A 17,620-nucleotide genomic window follows, 5' to 3' on the forward strand; every position below is an offset into this window, starting at 1 on the left:
ATCTGCTATCCTGAGAAATGTCTCCAAGCCATTCAAATGAAATACATTATGGTCAGACAATTTGCCAATGCAAAGCATTATAATAATAACTTCAAAAGTTCTTCTGAAAAAAGATGTCATCAGTGTATACTTTGGTGCAGATTGTGAGCATGGCTGTTCTTTTTGGGAGGTCGTGGGGGGATGGTTTGGTCTTAAGCCATTAGCCCATGATCACTATGGAAACAGGCGTGTGTGTGTGCTGCCACAGATGCCCCCTCTCTTTTCTTAATCTGCGTTGAGCTGTAATTCCCACAGATTTGTTGAATTGAATTGTAATCTCCAATCATTTCCCCTATCAGATCAGCAGCTGCTCCTCTTGCTCCTCTTAGTCCTCTGTTTTTATGCGTCTCTGTGGACTGTTTTTGCATACCTGTGAGCATGCAAGTCTTTATGTGTAAATGCAAATGTAGTGCCAAAGCAAAACCTTGAATGTTTTTATGGAATTTATGTTACTGCCAGCCTGTAGGAGGTTTGGTGTCGAGCAGTGGGTGTTAGAGACACCTGGTGGTGAATGGAAAAAAACTAACTTCATATGGGTTTCATAGAGGTTGTAGTTTTACAATTTGAAATTGCTGAAACTATTTTTTAGTTGCGATTGTTTTATCTTTTGACATTTGATTTTTAACAAATGTTTAGAGGCCAAATGCCATTACAATAAAATTTGTCGACAGTTTTCTGCAGAACGTAGGTCAAAATTAGTCTGTGACCTGGTTTACATTTGATACAATGAAGAAAATAAGTATTTGAACACCCTGCTATTTTGCAAGTTCTCCCACTTAGAAAAAATGGTGGGGTCTGAAATTTTCATTGTAGGTGCATGTCCACTGTGAGAGAAATCATCTAAAAAGAAAAATCCAGAAATCACAATGTATGTTTTTTTTCATTCATTTATTTGTGTGATACAGCTGCAAATATGTATTTGAACACCTGAGAAAACCAATGTTAATATTTGGTACAGTAGCCTTTGTTTGCAATTACAGAGGTCAAACGCTTTGTGTAGTTGTTCACCAGGTTTGCACACACTGCAGGGGGGATTTTGGCCCACTCCTCCACACAGATCTTCTCTAGATCAGACAGGTTTCTGGACTGTCGCTGAGAAACACAGAGTTTCAGCTCCCTCTAAAGATTTTCTATTGGGTTTAGGTCTGGAGACTGGCTAGCCCATGCCAGAACCTTGATATGGCTTGATGAGCCACTCCTTGGTTTTCCTGGCTGTGTGCTTCGGGTCATTGTCATGTTGAAAGACCCAGCCACGACCCATCTTCAATGCTCTGACTGAGGGAAAGAGGTTGTTCCCCAAAATCTCACAATACATGGCTGCGGTCATCCTCTCCTTAATACAGTGCAGTCGTCCTTTCCCATATGCAGAAAAACACCCCCAAAGCATGATGCTACCATCCCCGTGCTTCACAATAGGGATGGTGTTCTTGGGATGGAACTCATCATTTGTCTTCCTCCAAACATAGGTAGTGCTGCTTGGCAATTTCTCCGTAGCCCTTTCCAGGTTTGTGGAGTTGTACAATTTTGTCTCTGGTGTCTTTGGACAGCTCTTTGGTCTTGGCTATGTTACAAGTTTAAGTCTTACTGATTATATGTGGTGGACAGGTGTCTTTGTGTAGCTAACGACCTCACACAGATACATCTGATTCAGGATAATACATGGCATGGAGGTGGACTTTTAAAGTCGGACTTACAGGTCTTTGAGGGTCAGAATTCTAGCTGATTGACAGGTGTTCAAATAGTTATTTGCAGCTGTACCACACAAATAAATCGTTAAAAAAATCATACAAGATGAAGGAGATAGGCTTAGTTGGAAAAAGATGACATGCTGTGGTGACCCCTGACGGGACAAGCCGAAAGGAAAAGCAGAAGATAATTTTGCTGATTTCTACTGATATTTAATGTGATTGATTGTATTTTTCCCCCCACTAAAATAAGCAAATGTTGTCAACCACAGCAAACAGAGTGCAAGTATTGTTGAGGTTCTTACTGATGATTTCAGAAGTGTTGCTGTCTAGCCCTGACTAACTCTTTGCTAAAATTACAAAGACACTGTCATACACAGTCAATTTGGAATTTAGTTTTTCTCCACTTACATTCTGCTTTCCTACAGTTTGATGTAGAGCTCTTTGCCGTCGTTGTGTTCGTCCATGGCGTTCTAGGTCACATCAAGTTTGTCTTAGTTTTAAGAGTTTTAGGAGCGACAGCATTCATGACATTTAAGAGTTGTCTATAAATTATTAAAACAATGCCTTTGGGTCACCTTTACCTAAAAAATGATATTCAAAAGATCTAAAATCACCCAGTATAATTTCTTCACACTGAAAAATTATGACTTAAAAATAACACCACCACCTTTTTTCCCGTATTCAACACTTGTTTGTGAAATAAAAATTTTATGGTGTTGCCTCATTTAAAATGGTATCTCTATGAGTCACATTTCATTTAATAACAAAAAGTTCGGATCATGGTTTGTAATGATATCATTAATCAACATTGATTTTATTACCCAGTAAACTGATATTGAAAGGAGCTGGTCTCCCAGAGAAAACTGGAGACAATGGTTTGATAGATTCACATTTAATCCTAAATTTGTAATCCTGTTTTTTTCTGACACATTTCTTTGACCTACTTTCTGTACCAGGGATGAAAAATGCCTGATCTCCATACCTGCTGATTTTTTTTATGTAAAAGACCCCTCAGTTATCAGTCACATTCAAAGATAAGATTCTTCATGGTGGAGGAGAGGACCTTTGCGTCATAATGGATGGTGGTTTTTGGCGAGAGGAGATAGGAAGAAGAAACTGGCATGGTTTGAGCTGTACTCCAATATTGACAATAGCCTTCACCCTATCCTAAAGTGAGCTTTGTGTTGGGCTTGGCTCCAATGGGGCATGGAGGGGTGTGGGAGATTTCAAGTCCTGGCTCATTTCATTTGTTATTTGGTCGTGTTTTGTGTTTTACAATAATCCCCAACTACATTTATATTAGGCGGCATGCAACTGTAGAGCTTTGGCCTCACGGTTTTGTGGACCGGGGTTCAAATCCCGGTCCCGCCTGTGTGGAATTTGTATATTCTCCCGAGCTTGCATAGGTTTTCTCCAGGCACTCCGCTTTACTCCCGCATTGCAAATACACACATTCATTGGAGGCTCTAAATTACCCCTAGGTGTAATTTTAAGTGCGACTGTAGTTTGTCTCCATGTGCCCTGCAATTGGCTGGCAACCAGGTGCATCCTGCCTCCTGGCCAATGATGGCTGGGACTAGCTCCAGCACTCTTGTGACCCCTCGTGAGGGTAAGCAGCTTAGAAAATGGATGGATGGATATATTTATATTATTCAGTTGAACTGCAAACACTGTTGCAAAAATGTGTGCAACAGATGAATACCGCGCCGCTAACAGGTGACATTACTTTGAATGAATAAGACCAGCTTTCAAAATATTCTTTTCAAAGTGAACTTTTCTTCCATATTTAAATTGCGGAAGATTAGGGATGCAGTAAGAGCAAATCTCATGTTACGTCTCATTTTAATCAGAAATCACTTGGCATGGTGTACAAAAAAAACAACCAAAATACCTTGAAAAAGCCCATTTTGGGCATTTTAAAACCAAATTATCATGCAAACCTGATCAAAGGACATCAAGGATTTTCAAAAATATGATGGCATGGGACCTTTCAAGAAGCGTGATTCATTTTAAAAAAAGTCTTTTCAATAAAGTAGAAAATATATGAATTAGACATCCTTAAAAATGTAATTTAGAATTTGAAACCATTAAACCTTAGCAAAATGAAAACGTTTTCATCACCACTATTTTCATAATGTGACGAGTTGCTTATTTCTAAGAAATGAAAATGCATAGTTCACCAAATGTTGTAAGGGTTAGGGTTCCAATATTATTGACACCTTAAGAAAGACACCAGTATATCAATATGTATTTTATGTACATATTAGTTGGTAGTACTGGAGAACTGATTCAATAAAAAACTGAGCAGCATTCCATTTCTTTATTATATTCCCTAGGACTCCCTCACACCCTCTGCTCGGATCCTTCATAAATCACATGGGCCAGGGAGGCCGTGGGCACTGGGAGTCCCCTTTGGCCTCTGTCCCCCGTCTGCCTAACCACAATACTTGTGAAATGGGAGAGCTCACACAAACTGGTAGGCATAACAGTATTTTCTCTTTGATTCCAGGAAGTTGTAAAATTCACTCAAGAATAGGTTGACGCTTGGAAATTCGGTTTTCAGTCCTACAATAATTTCTGGGTTGTGAAATGACATCTAAGTATGTTATAAAGAAACCTCCGAATTTGCAAATGTTCAGTTTAATTCCTGGAACGTTCCATGTACGTATTTCCGTAATTCCTTTGGGAACTTTGCAACTTTAAAGTCTTACAGAATTTTGTAGTGCTAATTTTGGATTACCAACATTTTGTTATTAAAAATTGCACCTTTCATTATGTCTAGTTAAAAGGAGGAACCAAACCCAGGATGTCATAACTTTATATTTTACACTTTCCCGAGAGTGTGAATTTGCGAGAATCTAACGCTCTAACCACTCATAAACCATACAGACAACAGGCTACACACATACTGTCTGACAGGCGGAATCCTTGAATCTAAAAAAATCACTACTTTTAAGAAAACAAAAATAACACAAGACCACATTAAAATCAGGTTTAATTGCTAATTTATCACACTGTCAATAATCAATATGGCGCTGACTCACTGGCATTTACAGCTAGCAATTGGTTGCTTGCTCTCTGCACAGCGAAGACATCGTTCAAATTGGTATCTAGGTTGCATTGCTATCATGTCCTGTTGCCCATCAATTCAACATCATCGAAATCATGTTTAATCGCTAATTTACACCCCTGTAAATGCTAATGTATTCCCCTTTTATTTGGATGGAATTCAGATACTACATTCAATCTCACCGGCATTAGTAGCTAGCAGCTAGTTACCGCTGAGCCTGTGGGGTGGCTCCTGACAGATGGTCCCTTACCGCTCACTCCCAACAGCTCACTGAGTCATTGAGCCATGGGTGGTGCAATAAGTAATACGTTGAGCAGTTTATAGCTGATAATTAATCTTTACACACTTTATACCAAAGCGATAAATTTTTACCAAAACAGGCTTACGCAAACCTACCTACTGCTGACCTTTCCAATTCCGTTTATGCACAAATAACGTCCGCATTCGGTAACAGGTAAACGCACTTTCTACTTTCTCAGGTAAATGGGGAAGGGAACACATTAAAACCATTTGTAGGAAATTCAAATATTTACAGATGTCACTACAGAGCAAGATGGCAATAGATGGTTTTTAGGTTTCATTAATGTTTATATCGATCAAAAATTTGTAGGAATAAATGACGATACATGTCTGTAAATGTTGTTCCAAGACATTAGCCATAAATAAAATAAAAATGTTCTAAGTTTGCCTTTAAATAATCATATCATTAATCCTAGTTTGGCTCATTATTTAGCATGGCAGGGTGTCAACTAGCCAATGTTTAGCATTGGTCACATGGCATTCCGCTTATCGCACATTTATTTGTTCGTCGTTGTTGACTAATTTTGGTGTTTAATTCTTAGCCCATGAATGCAATATTGATCAGACTGTGTTTTAAGGAGTGGAGGCACATGCATTATATTTTTGCTTTTAAAATGTTGAGTTTGGTTCCCCATAAAGGTTGGTTTTGGAAAATGTGATTAATTGATGATGTATTTCACATAATCGTTCAATATGCACATTTCACCTCAGGTGTGGTACAGCACCTACGTAATGGGAAACTCCTCCGCCAGGCCTATCAGCCCCACGATCTTGTCCCCTCCGACTGGTCACCTCGACAGGTATGGGTGGAGAGCACAGGGAAAAGCCGGACTCTTCAGAGCGGACTGGCTTTTCTCTATGGCTTCCTCCCAGAATTCAATTGGAAAAAGCTGACTGTACGTCATCAGTGGAGTACATTGTTTTGTGGCTCTTCCTGTGATTGCCCTGCCAGGAACCGATACTTAGAGGAGGAGCAGAGAAGGCAGTATCGTCTCAGAGTGGCTGATGCAGAGCTAGAAAGAACTTACACTGACATGGCACGCACGTTAGGTATTCCAACACGCAACCTACGGGCCGCAAACCCAATAGACTCTTTGCTGTGCCACTTGTGCCACGGCCTTTCTTTACCATGCCTGTCCAGGGAAGATGGTAGCACAGGTGAGTGTCTAAAAATGGCACAGTTTGGTGTGATCCGTCGACAACAGCTAGATGACGAAATAGATCGGAGAAGAGAGGGACTGTACCGTAAATATGCAATCCTGGCAATGTACCCCTACCTCAACCGAACCGCCACCAAAATGGAACGAGTGGCCAAGGCCTCCACAGGTAGTCGTCCCCCAAGAGCAGGAGGCGAAGAAGTCTTTACACTCTCCTCAGCTCATGATGTAACCATGGCGCCTTTGCTGAGTGCCCTGGGACTGGAGGAGGCCAGGTTCCCACCTTTTGCAGCTAGACTGGTATTTGAATTGTGGAAAAGCCCCTCATTGTATCAGGGACAGCAGGAGCAGAAGTCTGGCAAAGGTGAAAGATCAAAAGGAAGAAATGGAGGATGTTTTATCAGGGTATTGTACAATGGAGAAGATGTGACATACCACACCACTTTCTGTAGTTCCCTTGACCTCCGCGCCAGTCAGCCACTCTGCCCCCTGAAGAAGTTCCTTTCTTTTGTCAGAAGAGACATGTTCAACGTTGTCAATGCTACCTCCTACCAGGAGGCCTGTTACAGGCATACTGATTAACAAAGGGTAAAACATTATGAATAAGATGGTGGTTATATAACATACTTATTTGGGTTCTGGTTTTGTTCTCTCACATGTCATCAAGGGTATAGTGAAGTTTTCTGGTGTTGTGGTTTAACATCGTTATAATTCCACTTATTTAAAAAAAAAAGTTAACATTCCATAGAGCAAACCCAGTGGTAAACACACCTGTCGCTACAGTTGATCAAATCATTTTAAAACTGTTTGTTTTTATTATTAAATTGAACTGAAACCTATACACATTTTTAGCGATGGCATTGTTATGAAACTGCAGTTCACATAGGAATAATGAGGCCGGGTTCCTGTGTTACTTTAGCAATAAAAGTCCTCTGAATTCTGTCATATATCAACATATAGTATTTGGAAAAAGAACTACAGGGTCAAGGAAATGGACAGAGCACTGAGACACTTTATTTTTGCATTCCAGACATGGAATCACAAAGAAAACTGTAATTTTAAAACATTTCTACACACTTGGAAAGGGAAAATAAAGATGGATCTTGTATGCTGGATTAAAAATTCCTGCAATTTATTGTGTGTGGTTGTGTTTTTGGGCTTTTATTTTTTCCCCGTAAGAATTAGTTATAAGGTTAAATTAGGTAATTTTCAAAACTAAATTCAAATTGTGCTTTTAGCCATACACGAGAAAAATGAAATACCAATGGTGCATTACAATGTTAACGATGTCATTTACTAAACCCTGCAATCATAGTCTAATAGCCTCTTACTGTATAAAGATTTAAATAAATACAGCCACTCCTAATTGAACTGTACATGTATAGTACAATATCATTCAAATATTTGTACACTGTCTCATGCTATTTAACGACAAACTGTGGACAAACAGTTTACTTGTAGTGTATATCGAGTGAAATAAACCCATTGCTGTTTGTTTGCGCTCCCCTTGTTCAATATTATAGTAACCCAGTAGATGGCACTTGAGTTCCATATTATTCCATGTTCTACTACACTTCTGCTACCATCAGTTCTCTCTTTTTTTCAACATTGTTGCACGACACAAAAACACAAGATCCTTCTAATAGGCTAAATGGAAGAACCCGAGTTTTTTTGTTGACAGTATTTTAATTGTACAGTTATTTTTGTAGCTAATTGGCATTTGTTGCTTTCAGAATCATCTATGTCAGAAGAGTATTAATTCAGTGGATATCAGAACAACCCACTTGGCAATTTTGTTTGAAAAATAACAGCATTGAATCAATATTACTTGCTGGAAGTACAATGTCTATTTTAATGTTTGGGTTTTTGTTCAACCAAAATTACACCAGACTAAAAATGGCTATTGGTATAACACCAATTGGACTGATAAAGATAAAAACGGCAATTATTAAAAGGCAAATAGATGTTCTCCCAGACCATTTCCAATACTATTTTCTGATGTCAGGGTAGTTCATGTTAGTTCTCTGACTAACGAGACATTTTCCTCTGTTCTCCTGTTCCACCATGACTTGGTCATTGTTTGATGTTGTCGCTGTGTCCTCACTGCACTGAGACAGATCAAGGTTAATCCATTGGGTGTGTCTGCCTTTTGCTCTTCTGTTTGTTTGGTCCCAAAACCATGTAAACAGGTGTCAGCTTGGCAGCAAAACCTACAAATACAAATGTTCAAACACATCCAGCAGCACTGGAGGGATTGGGAAAAGTTCCCTGTAAAAATCTGTTTTGAAAAAGAATAGTAATGGTTGATTTTGATTGACACTGCCAAAGTACTATTCAACAGTACTGGTGTGGTTGTCGTTGAAATGTCTGACATCCACCACACATGACCTCGAAGCTTGGAATATGCCTGCCTGCGCCCTGATGAAATTCAACAAAATTGAATTAGAGCAGCAAGGTTGACCTGCTGCACCAGAACTTCCAAGTGGTCTGAGCAAGCATATGTTCACTTTTTTTTGGGACCAAATTGTCACCCCACCTGGCACATTTCCAAGTCCACACTCTCATCACTGCATCAGTACACCCAGCCTGGTGTACAATGGTTTGTTGAATTGGCACACACACAGAATTCCTTGCACTTGTATGAAAATTAGAATATTCTGTCATTGCGCTCTGTCATAGTTGTGCCATATACAAAAATGGAGCCATACATGTCACTGGAAGGGATAGATGAACAAAGATACTTCATTTATAGTCAGTGGTGGAAAGATGACAGGGCGTCATGACCCCATCCACCAGTTTTGAAGCATTGACTGACCAGGTAATAAAATGTTACTTAAAGTTGTATGGTATTTGGACAGGCACTGAATAGTGAAACAAAATTAACATTCCTTCATCAATGGATCGGATTTCCAATTTAGATATACTGTAAACTAAATGGGCATCACGGTGCCGCGACTGGTTAGAGCGTTAGCCTCACGGTTCTGAGGACTGGGAATCAAACCCCAGTCCTCCCCATGTGCATCTTGCCTGTTCTCCCCATGCCTGTGTGGGTTTTCTCTGGGCACTCCGGTTTCCTTGCACATTCCCCAAAAAAAAACATTTTTTTTTCTGACTAAATAGCCCGTATGTATGAATGTGAGTGATGGCCCAATGATAGCTGGGATTGGCTCCATCACTCTTGCGACCCTCGTGAGGATAGGATGCTTAGAAAATCTGTCATCAGCGCCTCCTTTTCCATGCACCACCATCTTGGGGATATTGACGTGCTACCATTCATGCTTTGTGCAGTGCAGCACTAAGGCCAGCACCACTAAAGTTTGCAGTAAATCATTTTCAAACAAATTACTGGTAAGTGAAAGAGATTAATTATCTGCAAGACACCTGATGATCTCTCTCTTTGCCATATTGTACATGCTGGTTGAGAATCACTGGGTTCAAAAGCTTAAAGGCAACTACCAATTTTGGAGGAAAGGAGCCAGTCATTGAAAAGAGACGCAAGCATTATTTTGCTTTCGTTTAATGAACTTTAAGTGATCTCTGCTTTCAATCTTCCACTATAATTCACAATTGATAAGCAACGTCAGATGGTCTTGTTTTGTTTCATGTTTTATTGTATCTTCCAGTATGCCACTGAGACGAAGTAATTCCAATCTAGTCTTGAAATGCACCTCCCTATAATAGCAACATTTTTATTCTGAGATTTGGACATGCTGTATCTGTACATTCTTGCAGTATACATGAGGACATTGTTAAAACTATTTTTTAAAGGTGTTTGGAAGTACAGTATTCGTTCCCTAGATATAGACCCTCTTGGTATAAAATTATATCATTCTGACTATGAGCATGCACACAAGTTTCAACTAAGCAAGCAAGATTTCCAACTATAAATACAGGCAAGCCAGGTAGAGTAATATTCTTGGCACGTAAGGAGCATTTTTAGAGGGGTGACGTGGCACAAGAGTATGTGTATGTAAAGCTGGGGGTCAGCTAATTGGGGTCCACAATGTGTGCGTGTCCTGTCAGTCAGCGTCTAGACTGTGCTGCCGTTGTGTTTTCTCAGATGTTGGGCTTTATTAAGTCCTTCACTGGAGGAAACAACCGGGTCAACATGAATGTGTGTGTGTGTGTGTGTGTGTGTGTGAGCGTGTGTGTGTGCAATGGTGTTGCATCTGCACTCACCAGTGACAATATTAGGTACAGCTTCATCTGCTATCCATCCATCCATTTTCTTAGCCGCTTATCCTCATGGGGGTACCAGGGAGTGCTGGAGCCTATCCCAGGTGTCAACGAGCAGGAAGCGGGGTACACCCTGAACTGGTTTCCAGCCAATCGCAAGACACATAGAGACAAACAGCCACACTCACAATCACACCTAGGGGCAATTTTAGAGTGTCCCATTAATGTTGCATGTTTCTGGGATGTGGGAGGAAACCGAAGTGCCCGGAGAAAACCCACGCATGCATGGAAAGAACATGTAAACTTCACACGAGCGGGTCCAGGATTGCACCCGGGACCTCTGAACTGTGAGGCGAAAGCTTTCCACCTGATCCACCGTGCTGATGCTTCATCTTCTATTTAAATCCAATACAAGGGAAGTATTAAAAAGTTTATATTCATCCAGATATTTGCAAGTTACCAGTACTGTAGAGCTGCACCCCATCATAGGTGGATATCTTATTTATCCCCATGAGAGGCGCAAGACATTAGGAAGGATGTGATGCACTGTCCTACTGTAGGCTATGCACATGTTACATATTATACACACAGATATACATAACAGTTGTATACAAATTGAAATCCCTTTAAGTGAAACTCACAAACAGAACCTTTTATTTTTCATCCTAAAGACTTTTTATCCACTTGTTGAGCTTGATTTTTATGTGCAAGTTGACTTTCTAGATTGATGTGTGACTTTATTGTAGATGCCTAAAATAATCATTCTTGAGTCTCTCTGGCCTTACGTGGTGTGCCAAAGGATTCATACCACTTGTATATCCAGCTCCACTAATTAGGTTTTGGACATTGCTGTGTCATTACTCAATCTCATGCTCAGTCAGTCGTTGATCACAAGTCATGCTTTCATCTGTTTTTGATTAGTAAAGTATTTGTCTTTCTGAGTTGGAGTTTATGAAACAGCTCATCAAGTGTAAATGTGTCAGGACCCTTCTCATCATTCCACAACGAGAGCAAGACAGACAGATAAATTGAGTCTATGCACATGCCTAAGGCAATGGGGTGATAGAGATGCATTTAAATCTATAGAAACCAGAAGTGAGATTCAATGAATGAGAAGAGGGATAAAATCATGTGGAAAATGGGTCAGGGCTGACTACACTCCCACAAGAGTGAAATCGTTAATTCTGCTCGAGAATACAAAAGGTGAGGGGAAAAGGAAAGAAATGTAAACATTTGCAGAAGGAAGAAGCAATGAGGTCAGAGGGAAATCACAGCAGTAAACTGCAGTTGAAATTTCCACTACAATTTTTTGTCAACACCCCAAAATTTGGCCTGCGACACAAAGCATAAAATCATCCAAGGGAGTGCTCATAAGTTGAAAATGTATTAATTGGCACTCCTTTAAATGAAGTTACCACTATACTTACCTGTTTGAGATTTTTCTGGCTCTTGTTTTTTTTTCATTGTTATTATCAGAAAGGGATTATGTGTGCAATATTTTCAGATGTATGTCATCACCTGTAGCTTTAAAATCACACAACGGTTGTAAGATCACTGAAATTACTTCCATGAGACTGAGAGGTATGTATGAAGTGTAAAAAAAGCTGTCAAATCTGATCTCAAATCCCAAATGTGGCTCAGATTGTTGCTGTGAAGGCCACACACGTCATTTTTTATGGTATACTGCTGCCTGATGAAAGGACACTGAGAGTTTGTTCTACATCAAAGAGAGTAGAAAGAAGACTGAGAAAGACTGAAGTGACAACTTCTCCATGGCTGCTTGACTTGAACTGGTGAAAGGGTTAAGCTCATTTGACACGACGCAACAATGAGTAATGACTCCAAACCCAGTGCCTCGACATGTCGTTGCTGTATGTCTTGTACAACTTTTTTTCACAGGGCTTTGGCCTTATTTCCTCTGCATCCTCAAGTCTTGTTTGCCTTCATTGCATATGGAAGTCTGTTGCCTCCATACTGTGTATGCCCAAGTAAACACGTATCAGGAATAGAAGCTTATCCATCATGGGTGTGTTTTCCTGGAGGCGCTGCTGTGCTGTGGTATCAGGTGGAACGGTTCCACTTCCTGTCTTTGTGGACAGGTTCCTGGCCCAAAAGGGACAATCTTTATATTGGTCCCGCGTGGACTGAGCATAAACCTCAAGAGTTTCAGTACAGCATTGATTGGCGCCATTAATTAGTTTGTCTGTATGGTAATGCTTGCTATGGCCAAACACTGTCTGCACCAATACGTTTGGACAGACCTACATCTAAGACCCCTCAGTCCCACTTGAATATAAACTTGTCATTTTAACAAAACATATGATTTGCTACCTATGTGTCAAAACCTATAAGTGTAGTGTCAGACGGATTTAGTAAACTGTGGTGTGTGTAAAAAAACAAACAAACAGTGGTTGTCAGTGTCCCCCACTCCTTCCCACACACCCAGCCTCAGACACATACACATAAACACAGATACGCACAGGATGTATGCTCTGCGGTAAATTGCACAGATTTTAAATTGAATCTCTCTTGTCCACAGTGGGGGTGACCTTCCCTTTCAGGGCTGACGAGTGCACGAGAAAGTCATTTGTGATTTCATCCTTACTGAACCAGACAGTGACAGGCAGGGAGAGAAAAACAAAGAGACAGAAAGACTGAAAGACCTTTAGCATCTTCCAAATATATTTATTTTCCCTTGCATGTTTTAAGGATGCAAAATATTGTTTTCTCGATGAGTGTTGCGAGAATGTAATACTTTACAGGTGTCTGAATTGCATGCTCCGTTGCAAAACAATATAGTGCAGAACTACAAATACCCCATTTTTGAGTAATTTTACTGCTCCTGGATACATAAAAGTGCTTCTTCAGATCAGAATCATCTTTATTTGTCAAGTATTGTGTATCATAAAAACACAAAGAATTTGTCTCTGGTAGTTGGAGCTGCACTAGTATGACAGACAACCAACAGCCATATGAAAAAAAAAAAACACTTTACTGCCATAAAAAAATAAAGACAATACAGAGATTCACCAAGCAATGATAAGTTGCTAATAATATGGTAATGGCTATTCTGTACATCCATCCACTTTCTACCGCTTATCCCAATCAGGTCGTGGGGCAGTAGCTTTTGCAGGGATACTCAGGCTTCCCTTTCCCCAGCCACTTCTTCCAAGCTCTTCCTTGGATATCCCAAGGCATTCCCAGGCCAGCCGAGAGACGTAATCTCTCCAGCATGTCCTGAGTCATCCCCAGGGTCTCTTTCCAGTGCGACATGGCTGGAACATCTCACCAGAAAGCCATCTGGGAGGCATCCGGATCAGATCCCCCAGCCACCTCATCTGGGTCCTCTCAATGCGGAGGAACAGCTGGAACTCTGAACAACTCCCGGATGACCAAACTTCTCATCCTATCTCTAAGGGAGAGCCTGGACACCCTGCGTAGGAAACTCTTTTTGGCCGCTTGTTTCTGGGATCTTGTGCTTTCGCTCTTGACCCACAGCGGATGACCATAGGGGAGGGTACTAATATAGATTGACCAGTAAATTGAGAGCTTTGCCTTTTGTTTTAGGTCCTTCTATACCACAACAGACCATTACATATTCCACATCACTGCAGATGCTGCACCAATCCCCCTGTCGATCTCCCGCTCAATTTTTCCTTCATTTGTAAACAAGAATCCAAGATACTTGAACTCTTCTACTTGGGGCAGGATCTCATTAACGACCAGGAGACGGCATGCCACCCTCTTCTGACTGAGGACCATGGTCTCCAATTTGGAGGTGCTGATTCTCATTACAGCATGTTCACATTCGGTTGTGTACCCCTCCAGTGGAGTTGGAGATCATGGCTTGACGAAGCCAACAGAACCCCATTATCTGCAAAAAGCAGAGATGCAATGCTGAAATCACTAAACCAGACCCCCCAAAAGCCTACGAGTAGAGTACAACTCTCTTCATAAATGAGTCTGACTTATTGCCGACAATGCGGACCCAACTCTGATGCCGGTCGTACAGGGACCGACTAGCCCGTATCATGGGAATCGAAGGTAGGCTGAGGAGTGTGATCCCCCCGTAGTTGGAACACACCCTCCAGTCCCACTTCTTACATAGGGGGACGAACATCCAGTCTGCCAATCCAGAGGCACTGTGCCCAATGTCAATGCTATGTTGCAGAACCGTGTCAACCAGGACAGACCCACAACATCCAGAGCCTTTAGAAATTCTGGGTGAATCTCATCCACCTTCAGGGCCTTGACGCCAAGGAGCTTTGTAACCACCCCGGTGACCTCAACCCCAGAGAAAGGAGAGTTTCCCGTGTCGAGGTCTGCAGCACTCTATTCTCACTATACACAGTGTTGACAGTGCACTGCATCCCCCTCCTGAGAAGCTGGACGGTGGACTAGAATTTCCTCAAAGCCATCTTGAAGTGGTTCTTCAGCTTGACAGCATCCCTCACTGTTGCTGTCCACCAATGCATTCAAGGATTGCTGCCATGACAGGCACGACCACCTTACATTTCCGGTGTTCCGCCTCATCAATGGAGGTAGAAGATTGTCAAATCTGACTCACTGACCCTCTCTTCACCTCTAGTGGCCAAGACATCTGGCTGCAACTGAGATGACACGACCACAAAGTCGATCAGAACTGCGACCAAAGTGTCCTGGTGCCAAGTGCACATGTGGACACCCTTATGTCTGAACATGGTACGGTACGTTTTTTTTCTTTTCTTTTTTTATTTGAGGTGGGGGACAAAAATGTGCAAATGAATATGTTGATTATGTTCAGTTCCAGGTTCTGTTGGTTACACCCAAACTCTGGCTGCTTTATTTCCTGTTGATATTAAGACTCAGCATCGTCCTTGATAAGGCTATTGTGTGGTCTGTCGTCTGTAAACTTCACGAGTTTGACAGCCTGGTGCATTGAGGTGCAGTTATTCCTGCAGAAGAGAAGCAGAGTGAGCACACATCCTTGGGGCACCCCACTGCTGCTGGGACGTGGATTAGATGGTGTTCCCCAGCCTCACCTGGGGTGCTCTGCCCCATTAGTAAACTGCAAAAATACTGGCAGATGGGGTTGAGACACTAAGCTGAAGAGGTTTAATGAAGAGAGATAGGGGATAATGGTGGTGAATGCAGAGCTGAAGTCTCTGAACAGGATCTTTGTGCAGGTCTTTGTTCTGCTTAGGTGTTTTTGGATAAAGTGCACTCCCATGTTAACTCCACAGACCTTTTTTCTTGGTAGACAAACTGGCTGGAGTCGAGCAAGGGACCTGTGATGGTCTTGAGGTGGTCCACCACAAGGCGTTCAAAGGACTTCATGACCACAGATGTCAGGCGACAAGCCATTACTCATTCAGACCTGAGTTTTTCTCGGAGACTGGGATGATGGTGGAGTGTTTGAAACCAACATGATGATACCACACAAAGTTCCAGAAATCTAGTGAAGATCTGTGTGAAGACTTGAGCGAGCTGGTCAGCGCAGACTTTGAGGCAGGATGGGGACACGTCTGGACCTACTGCAATATTGACCTTTTGTTGTTTGAAGATACATCTCACATCCTGTTCATGGATGGTCAACGCAGAGGGTGATTCAGAGGTGCTATGGTGGCCGGTGGTCTGGCTGGGTGGGTGTGGGGTGTGAAAGTATCCTTTTCCAATCTGTAGTTAAAAGGTGTTTAAGTTGTCAGCTAGTCCTTTATTCTTCTCTGCTTGGGGTGAGGTTGGGGGGGGTGTAGTTGGTTAGCTATTGTAATCAATGCCACACTGATTTGGAATGGTTAGTGGTAAACATTTTTTTGTAGCTTTCCTGCATAATTTCTCTTTGTGATGTTAATTTATTTCTAGAGCAATGATACAGAGTTCTATCCCAACTTCAATCAGTGTCCTTGTTAGCCTGGCAAAATTGTTTGCGTTTGGCATTTAGTTCAGCAATCTGTCATCCAAAACCATTGTTACATGCATAAATAGGGCCTGATTTATCAAGATCCCAAATAGCAGGCACTCGATGGTCTATTAACTAACAGTTTGTGGTGACGGTGCTAAAATCTGTTGGCACTCATTTTAATAGATGCACTTTTTGTCTGCAAAGGCAACAGGTGTAAATGTGGCGGAGAATGCCAAATTTTAATGAGGGTTTTGTGCTTTAGGTAGTAGTGATGGAAAATTGGGGAGAACACTGCATGCACAAAAGGAGTTACTCTGATAATTTTGATGATGCCAGAAAGGAGATAAAAGCTGTATTTTGTTCGATTGAACTTGCTCTGAAAGTGTGAACTGGACAAACTCTTTGTGCTGATTCTATGTAACATTGCATTTGAAGGTTGGAACAGCAGACCTGAAAAATTGCTTTGCCTGCACCAATCCTCACAGTGCACTGAAACCCAGACAAAAAAGAAATGCAGATTTGAAAGGAGGCTTTTCATAGGTGATATGGCATGATGGAGGAGTTAATTGGAGACTTGGGCTCAGGCATGCCTGCTTAGAGTGAGAGAGAGATAAGTGAAGAAAAATGCAAAGTGAATTTTGAGATTGGATGTAATTTGAGTGCTGGTTGCTCCTTGAATCATATTTTTTTCAATCTTTGTACTGTATCAGGATTTGGGAGTCCGAGTTCTCTACTAGCAAGGATCCCATGAGATGTCTGACTGGCTACAAAAGTACACCATGCAGGTTGGTTAGTGGACTCAAAGAAAGCTCGTTCACTGTCTCTCTGTCTTTCTGTGTGTGTGTTCATGGAGTTGTGTGGAGGTATGACAAACCATTCACTTTTATGCATGTAAGAAAGAAAATCCTGAATCATCAAGAGTCTAAAGATAACATTCCCTTACCTGGTGAAAAGGGATTTTTGTTCCCTTATTTTATTTTGAGAATAGATTTTGTTGCTTAAACGTTTGAAAATCATTTGAGACTGGGATCCCTGCAAGGCTCGTAGGAACATTCACGCTAACATGTCAGAAGAAACACCCAACAAGTTGCTTCGATACAACAGATGGCTTTCCCGGGAAACTCAACAGTAGCACTCGAATAAACGATCACTGCTGCCACTTTGGTGGAGTAAGATGGATGACTACTGCATGAACATCACCACAAAGGCCTAAAAGAAGATAACGCAACAGCAGAGTGGGATAGAGGGTTTTCATTTGAGATCTAGAACATTCAACCTCATTTACTGTAAATGAGCGAACAAAATTAAA

The 17,620-nt window shown here is 41.4% G+C and overlaps 1 protein-coding gene across 3 annotated transcripts in view; it reads left to right on the top strand.

Annotated features, from left to right (window-relative positions):
* The window catches only part of pxylp1 (2-phosphoxylose phosphatase 1), a 29,898-nt gene extending 22,509 nt beyond the window's left edge, over positions 1-7,389 (top strand). For all 3 annotated transcript variants that reach the window (XM_061827936.1, XM_061827935.1, XM_061827937.1), the window contains 2 exons: positions 4,064-4,203; positions 5,809-7,389. In XM_061827936.1, the coding sequence (XP_061683920.1) occupies positions 4,064-4,203; positions 5,809-6,836 (1,168 nt within the window). In that variant the 3' untranslated portion in view covers positions 6,837-7,389. The remainder of the gene's footprint in view (positions 1-4,063; positions 4,204-5,808) is intronic.
* The last annotated feature ends 10,231 nt before the right edge of the window (positions 7,390-17,620 follow it).

This window comes from Syngnathoides biaculeatus, chromosome 8 (genome assembly GCF_019802595.1).
Source record: "Syngnathoides biaculeatus isolate LvHL_M chromosome 8, ASM1980259v1, whole genome shotgun sequence".
NCBI classification, from domain to species: Eukaryota; Metazoa; Chordata; class Actinopteri; order Syngnathiformes; family Syngnathidae; genus Syngnathoides; species Syngnathoides biaculeatus.